Genomic DNA, 8,827 nt, shown 5'->3' with positions numbered 1-8,827 from the left:
TCTCTCTGGTTGGCATCTAGCAGCCATGGACCAGAAACAGAAAGGAAATAAAGGGCAGCATCAGATGCCATCTGCTAAGGATGTCAGCTCAGCAGCCTGCCATGAGAGTCCATCCATTGAGAAAACCTCGTCATTGCCAAGCAGAGCAGGTGGATGGAAGTGCTTACTCTTATTGGCAGAGGATGCTTGGTACAAGTGGTGCCAGTTGGGGAGCATGGCGGGCATATCTGCACTTTCAAGAGTCAGGGATGGGAGGTTGGCATCCTGAAATGGCATCTTACGTATAAAGAGGGTGCATTTCAAATAGGTAGGTTGTGGTGGGCAGTAGGACCTGCTCTTAAAGTGCCAGGCCCACCTCAGCTGAATTGTGGGGCATGGCTGACTGAAGAAAGAGACCTGGAAAGCAAGAGGAGCCACAAGTTGCTTCACCTCGCTCTTCTCCTGTGGGTTATGTGAACAGCACGGGGGGCATTACTGGGCACAGCTGGGGGTATGACTCGGTCTCATCTACAACCTAATTCTGTGCCATTGCCCTGCGAGGGCACCAGGACCAATCTGGACAACTGCAGTAACTCATCAGTGCCCACTAAATACCCACAGAAAATGGGCACAGCTTCGATTGGGCATTACAGCCACCAGCGATGACCCCATATTTGTGGGTCATCTGTCACTTATACTTCGATGGATACCCGACTCTCAATTTTATTACGTCCAGTTTTCAAAGGGCACAGTCCACCATGGTGGTCACGGGCACCAGGCTGGGTATAAAAAAAAAACCCTGCTCCATTGTGTAGTCTTGTAAACTCACCTGCAGAAATCTGGAAACGTTGGCAGACTTTAAGAACAGCCCACAGTTTGAACCCAGGACCAAAGTGACAACTGGTTTTGCCATGGTACCCACTCCATCATGGCACTTAATCAGCTGCTTGCATTAAGTCTACCCAGCTATCAATTCATTACTTGAACTGGCTTTCTCCATCTAATGGGCACAAACTGGGCGCCAAATGTGTAAGGTGCCAGTCCATTGTTGGGCAATGGGCCAATCTATAGCTGGCAATGAGAAGCAAACTAAAGTAGCTGGAAATAAAAGCCACAAGGATACAGGGAAGAAATGCAAACTCGGCACTGGCAGTGACCCCCACCCCCAGCCACAATTTGAACCCGAGACCTCTGCCCACGTGAAGCAGTGGCACTAAGTGCTGTGCCACCGCATGATACATAAATAAATAAAAATGAACAGCATGGCGGGTTAGCCAAGCTTATGTTGTCCACATGATCACCAGCGTGTTTGGAGGGGGGGGGAGGCGAGTGGGCACACCACCACCTGCCAAGAAAAGGAGGAGAGTGGGCATGAAGCCACCCACCACAACATTTTGTTCCGCTCTTTAGCTACGCCCATGACCCCCCCAAATAAACACATTCCAAGTGAGTGCAATAAACAGCAAATCAAATTTCTTTATCAAAAAAACTGAGCACGTCACGCCATGACGCAACACCTCTTTGTCGCCCCCTATTGGACAGTCAATTTTTTTTTCAACAGCAGAATAAAGTTCTTTTTTTGCACTTTTTTCGTTTTTTTTTTTTTTTACAACTTAAATAGAGCATTAAAACAGAAAAAAATAACTTTACCAAGGTGGGCCATTTAGGTGGGATAACAGTGGATATGGGGGGAGGGGGGTCACCCCTAAATCTATGCACTTGTGGATTCTTTCCGGAAGGTTGTGGCTCAGTCAAGTACAGGATGTATTTATATATTTATATATCAAACTAAAAGAAATACAGCAATTCCTAAAAAAAAAAAAAAAAAAAAAAAAATTACGGACGTGGGAAGTCAAGTGCTAGAGGGGTTCGGCTTTGACTTTGGGGGTTTCAATGAATTAACTCAAGAGTTCATCATGTGCATTTGGCTCATGGAGTCCTAACAGCAGTGTCAATCTTGCACCCCATGCCAGGGATGGCAGGTGGCAGAGCAGTCAGTCAGCTTCTCTGGCGCACCTGGAACGAGCCTTCATCAGAGCTTAGCGGGTGATTGCAAAGAAAGCGAGAGGAACCAAAAAAAAAAAATAATCAAAAAAAGGGGGAAGGAAGGGGAGGGGTGCGGCTGGCAGAGAAAACACAAAATGGCTGGCGGGTGCTGGCGAGGAGAGGGCACACGCGGGGTGACGGAGAGCTCCCGCCCCCCTGCCTGCCTTCCGCCGCCCTCTTGGCCACCTCTATTCTTTAGCTTCCAGGAAGAGCGTCTCTTGAGGAAATAATTTGGCCTCCTTCAAGCTCCGGTTAGGGTCCAACTGGGTGACCTGGAAAGAGAGAGGAAAAAAAAAACAAAAGAAAAAAGTGACAGGCTTGGCACGAGGAGCATGGGCACAATGCATGGGCAATCACTTACACGGCGCCCCTCTTAATGGATGGGCAGACTCATTTGGGAGTCGCAGTGACTCCGTCCTTAGTGGTATCAGTGTGTGCCTAGCAGACACGGCTCTTAATCTTTATGTTATATACAGTGGCGCCTTTCACAGCGTGGAGACCCAAAGGCAGGTCACAGCTGATAAAGCGCCTTTCAGTGCCAACATCAACCCACACGTGTCTCTCCATTGCTATATAGCGCCTTTCATCTATTACTAATTTTAAGTTACCGTTCTCTATTGACTGACACGGACCTGACTTCAAGTCTGTCTCTCTATAAAGACCACCACTATATAGCGCCGTATATGCAGATTTATTAGCAGAGTCACTTGAGTCGTATCAGTCTGTCTACTGGTGCAATACACTCTTACAATATGGGGTCTGCTCATCAGTATATAGCACCTTTATATGTACAGTAAATATCAGTGTATACGGCGATAAACCCTGGACAATACAGAGCCTCTCATAGCTATCACTATAAAGTGCACGTGACGTCGATCCACTTAGCAGTATATAGCGCCTTTCACATGCATCAGTGCCTTTGAGATCCATCACTAAGCTGGGCTTTGTTTAGCTCTCAGTATATAGCGCCTTTCATATTCATCTATTACTACAGAAAGTAATCAGTTTATTACTAAATTGTGGATGTGTTAAGAAGTGACCATCACTATATAGTGCCTTGTATGTATAATACGCACTGCCCGCATTGTGGGTTTATGTATCTTTCTGCATATAGCACCTTTGACATCTGTCACTAAGTAGGGTTTGGTTTGGCTCTCACTATATGGCACCTTGTATTTATAGTGTGCACAGTCTGCCTTGTGTCTCTCTCACTATATGGCGCCTTTCCTGCTAATCTATTACTATTCACTGCTTTGACTCTTGACATCAGCATATAGCGCCTTCCCTATTTCTCCGCCATTATATAGGGCCCTGTATCTCTCTTAGTATTTAGTGCCTTCCACTGCTCTCTTCCTGACATATCCGTTGACCAGTGTGCCATTTTTGTGTTTCGTGCTTTTAGTCAGCATAAACTCCATTTTGTCACCCAGCATCACTGGGTAAATGATGACCATGGTGCCAGCCAAGTGCCCTGAGACTCACTGACCAACTGGTAAAGCGGGGATGGATGTCTCCGTGTCGAGTGGGGGACGTAGACAGATACGAGGGGAAGGTGCCAATGACACTGAGAAAGTTCCGGGGCCTGGTCCCTTAAGCACTAATCACTGTGCCACCGTGTCTCTCACCCGACCAGGCCGTGAACAGATAGAAACGTCTCAGCGCACGAGTCAGCATTTCTGAGCACACTTCCCATTGGGGCCTCACGCCAATACCAGGCACAAGAGCCAGTGTGTCGTCTATGAACAAACAGCATGGGCACAGCGGGCAGCTGGTGATGCAGCCCACCACCCATCTTTACCTGTATCTGGGCAGCGGTGGGATTTCAGTCTTTTCATTTCTTTCTTGAACAGTTATGTGCACGTTGGTCCGTCTTTGTATTCCCCCCCCCCCCCCCTTGAATGTTGATTTACTCGATGGCCAGAACAACGCATTTCGCTCTGTGCCCCCCGGAGCGGAGATGCAGTGTAAAGTTGGTGCCCCCGTCTGCAGTACGCGACGAGTGTTACAGGCAGGCAGAAGGACGGGTTATTTGATTTCAGTGTTGTCAAGTCGGAGGTTAACATACAGCCCCCCCCCCCACCACCCACCCCAAGACCCCCCCCAGTCGGGCTGCGCCGCGGGCTGTTGATGTAATTATTTACAGCTGTGATACCTTGTTAGAAAAACCTGTTAGGTCGACAGGAGCACAAAACAAGTTTGCGCGCTTCCTGCTGCGGAGGACTAATTGAGCAGCTTTTGTTGTGTTGTTTGTGCTTTTGACTCCAGCAGGAGGAGGAGGAGGAGGAGGAGGAAAAAAAAAAAAAAAAGTCTCCAAATGGCCGTCTGTTACAGTTGGCCACCGCCGCGCCGTGATGCTGGGACCTCAGTGAGGAGGAGGAAGGTGACGACTTATTGCTTGGCCCCGCTTTGTGACATCAACTCTGTAGCTTGAGCCTCACCAGAACGCCGATCTCAGGACCTCACACCCCCACACAGAATAAGAGTAGGGGCCCCAAAATTGGTACATGAAAACTTATGGCCCCCCCCCACCCCGAAAACGGCCAAATAACTAAACTGGGGGCAAAGAGGTCAGTATTAAGGTTGACACCGGCAGGTCACACGCACTCAAATCCACCCCAAAATCATGTGGGAGCCCCCCATAGCATTGATGCCCCGCTTTCAAACACCACCCTGGCATCACTCCAAGTCACCACCACCAACACCTCCACGCCCAGTGGCATAAGTACAGGTGGCACCAGGGCCCATGGGCACCCCATGACTTTAGCTGACATCAGAATGTGAATGTCGGCTCCATAAAGCTTCATTATGACCTCTGACCTTTTAAACAGCGTAACTCGCTGAGGGTGGGCACTTCAACGTTGGATTTTCTATCGCACTAGGGCCTACCCCTCTGCCCAAATGCCCTAAAACCCCAACTATCACATTATCATTTCCTAAGCTCAAGCATGAGCCCCCCAACACACCACCATCCACGGGACCCCAACAACATCAGCGTCCCCAAGCCCTGCGGTGTAACTATAGCAGGCACGGGGGCCACACGGTGACTACAGAACTTTGCTCCATGTAGCTCAGTCATGGCCACTAAACTTTTATACAGCCAATCCCGTTGGATTTAATTTAATTTCACACGGGGGGCCATCAAATTCAAGTTACCCCAGTACACATGCCTGCCCTAGCCGTCACCATCGTAAAGCCAACCCACCACCATCAATCTCGTTACAAGGTCAACACCCCAATGTCCCAACTTCAAATGTCAGACCAAAACATCACAGACTCGACCCACCTCCATAGGACCCCCAAGTCATTAAAGCACCAACCAAGAGACGTCCCCCAAAATCAAACACACTAAATGCGCCACCCCGTCCACATCAGCCCCTGCACTGCAAACTCAAATGTGCTCAGTGTGCTGCCCAATGGCATCGGACCCCTCAAGCCCACCAACATGAACTTCACACAATCCAACAGGACCCCCACCAAGGTCAATGCCCCCACATCCCTTCTTCTGCACAGCATCACTGACTGAGCCATCTCCCTCACCTAACCTCAATTGTGCCCCGCTCTTTATCATGCCAGCATCCAGGAGATGCCCACCCAAAAATCACAAACACCAAATGCACCCCCTCATCCCACTTACCGTCCTGTCTATGTCACCTCCTCCAATGCAAACTCGATCCCCCACCCCAACTGGGCTGCCCTACCCTAGCACATCAGCCCCTCAAGCCCACCACACCAGCCTCGCCCCTCACCATCTAACATCAGAAACCCAAGTGGGGGCCCCCAATGTGCTGTCCCGTGGCATTGCCACCTTACTCCTTAGCCCAATCTGAGCCCCCTAGTATTGTCATAACCCTCGCCATCTACCACCCCACCAAATCTAAACAGCCAAAACTGCTTCAGCTGCCCCCCTCAATGTCCCCCCACTAACTAAAGTGTCATTCACCCAAACCATCTCATGAACTCCGCCTCCTGCCAATGCCATACTCAAGACCACCAGTGGGGCATCCTCTGCTTCAAGGCCAAGCTCTACTGTGACCCTAACAGTCATCATACCGCCCCTGCTATGAGCCCTCCCAAGACCACCAAGCAACAGTCCCACTTAACTATGTCATGCCATGCATCATCCATGCCAACCTGAGCAGTTCCCTGTGCCATCTGCCCATCACCAGCCTGCCAACTACTCTGTAACCTGAGCTGCTACCTTCAACGTGGACAAGCCCAATCGAGACCCCCTGGCCAACTTGCAAATCCTTAACTCCAAACGTCTCACTAGACCCCCATCACTGAAAAAAATCATTCACCCCCAAACTTGAGGGGAGCAGATGAGCCGGAAGGGCATCCAAATCCACGCAGGAGTCACCTGACCCTCCCCAAGGCTGCCATCATGTGCCAGTGATCTCCTGTGCCCGCCCTCAGCTTCATCATGCGTCACCGAGGGCACAGGCTGAGATGCTGGCTGGGGTGGGGGGGGGGGGGGGGGGCGTGCAGGAGTCGGTAGAGTGTTAACCAATGGAGGGAGGCGTTCCCACCAGCCGCGCCCTCACGCAGGGGCTGCGCTCGCGGTTGGCGCAGGGGACTGGCGGAGTTTGCAAATGTTTACACTCTTATCCAATTAACAGACAATAAGCGGCACAGCATCTGTCAACAAACAAAGCTGTTGTTTTTGCTGTTCTCTCCTCCTCGCTTCACGCACGCCGCGCTTCTCGGCGAGACTTCTGGCTTACCTCCCCACCTAATTAGGGGGACAGTGCTGATCAGTGTTACCCCTCGGGGGACGCGGCTCGGAACGGCAGAGCTCGCACACCCCACCCCGCCATCTGGAGAACTCTAAAATAATCTGCATTTTAACACTGTACATGTGGGCGCGTCTCGCTGGGCCTCGCTGGCGATGGCAGTGCCAACGTTTCATAGGCTTTCTGTCTCATTTGGTGCCTCGGTGGCAGAGGGGGGCCACCAGAGGGCAGAGTGCTCCACCGCCCCGGAGGTTCACACGTGTTGGTAGTGACAGAGCGGCCAAGTTGGCTGAGCTCGCCTGGAGGGCTCGCAGTGGTGCCATGCGTCTGGGGGGTTGGGGGGACACCCCACAAGTCTCTAAGAGCACCCGCACTGCTCAAGCTCTCCTGTAACTCATCAGTTGACTAGTCCTGGGGGTCACCTCCTGGCTCTCTTCACTTGTCCCAGTCTTGTCATCCATGTCTTAGGACAGGACACGTTTAAACAGAGTGACCGCTGCCACTCTACCCCCAAGCAGTGGCCCACCCCGTGGACACGCTGCTTTAGCCACCTTCTGGAAGGCACTTTTTCTGGGGTGGCTGGCAAAATGGTTCAACAGACAAATGGAAGGAGGATGGCCAGACATGTCCACAGGAATGGAGAGACCACCAATCCTCAAGTAAAGATTCCTCAGAGCAGGTGTCTGCAGAGGTTGGGCCCATCAAGGAGGCTACAGTGGACACCTGATTGCCAAAACTGGACAATTGGCCACCCCACCCTGATGAATCCTGATTTCTGCTAGGACTTCATTGAATGTGGCCTGCCACATCTTTCCCCCACCATGTCCACCACCTCCCAGGACTGGCACCCAAACCACAACGGTGAAAAACCCGAGTCCTCCATCAAATTACTGGCGGTCACCTTCTGGCTGTGTGCTGCTCCCACTACAGCCTCGGCCAGATGTCTTGATCTCCTCCAAGCTGCTCCCTGACACACTTATGTGGAACTTGCCTTGGGGTCACCACTCATATCCTCTGCCACTGCAGACCCTTCTACCTGCTGTGGCCCGCACAGAACAGGGTGACAAGCAGGTCTGCAGACGAACGAGAGGAGAATGGGGAGGCCAGGACCCTTCAAGTGAAAGCTCTTCACAGTGTCGGTGTACGGCGGTCGACACGAAGCAGCAGAAGACCACGCCTGTCAACAAGGCCACGGTAGACGCGCGATGGTCAAAACTGGACAACTGCAAAGATGGAGCCTGGTTGGACGAATCCCGATTTCCACTGGAACCTGCAGCTGGTGGGATTAGAATTTCCCAAAAACAACGTGAACCTATAGACCCCTGTGCCTTGTATCAACACTACAGCCTTACTGTGGTCATGTGGTCATGGTGTAAGGACACACGTGAGGCCCCTTAAAATTAACTGAGGGTCACCTCGAATGCCAGACTCTACCAACTCCTGAACCACATGCTGCCAATCACACAGTGCCCATACTGCCACCTGAACCCCTCGTCCTTGTCACAGGTGACCATCCTCTCCGGCTCCCACTGTGCTCTGTCACATGACAGCCCTTCATCTCCTTGTCCCTAAATCTGGCGTCACCCCTGATCCCCTGGAGTGTCACATCTTTTCTGAGACACATTTATAACGTACGGGATTCACTTTGTGGTGAGATCCCACGCCCCCCGCTATCTGGACAGCATGCCACATGGCACCTGAACTACAAACGTTGACTAATCAGTGCTCCTTCATTTCATTGGTGGTCTCGTGCAGCACATCAGTCACATGACTGCCCTTCATCTCCTGTCCACCCTGATCCCCCCGAAGCACCGCTTCTCATCCGAGCTGCTCTGTTATCCTCCATCTTCTCCCAGGAACATCGACACGGGGTTCACCTTGTAGTCACACCTCAAGTCCTCCAACACCTGCACTGCATGCAGCCCACCACATGATGGCCACATTACGATCCTTTATATTGAGGGTCTTGTACCCCACTTCATCCCACAGTCAACTCATCCTCTTCCTGGAGCTGCTGGTCACATCGTAGAGTAGTGGGAGGCAGAGAGAGACAGAAAGCCAACTGTTGTACA

At 51.4% G+C, this 8,827-nt stretch overlaps 1 protein-coding gene across 1 annotated transcript in view; it reads right to left on the bottom strand.

The window, feature by feature from the left end:
• Nucleotides 1-1,437: 1,437 nt before the first annotated feature.
• faf1 (Fas (TNFRSF6) associated factor 1) overlaps nucleotides 1,438-8,827 on the bottom strand; it is a 216,769-nt gene continuing 209,379 nt past the window's right edge. Inside the window, exon 19 of the mRNA XM_028812460.2 lies at nucleotides 1,438-2,297. Within this exon, the coding sequence (XP_028668293.1) occupies nucleotides 2,214-2,297 (84 nt within the window). The 3' untranslated portion in view covers nucleotides 1,438-2,213. The remainder of the gene's footprint in view (nucleotides 2,298-8,827) is intronic.

The sequence above is a fragment of the Erpetoichthys calabaricus genome, chromosome 10 (assembly GCF_900747795.2).
Source record: "Erpetoichthys calabaricus chromosome 10, fErpCal1.3, whole genome shotgun sequence".
Lineage (NCBI taxonomy): Eukaryota > Metazoa > Chordata > Cladistia > Polypteriformes > Polypteridae > Erpetoichthys > Erpetoichthys calabaricus.
Note: the sequence above shows the minus strand (reverse complement) of the source record. Positions and strands in the feature narration are given on the sequence as shown.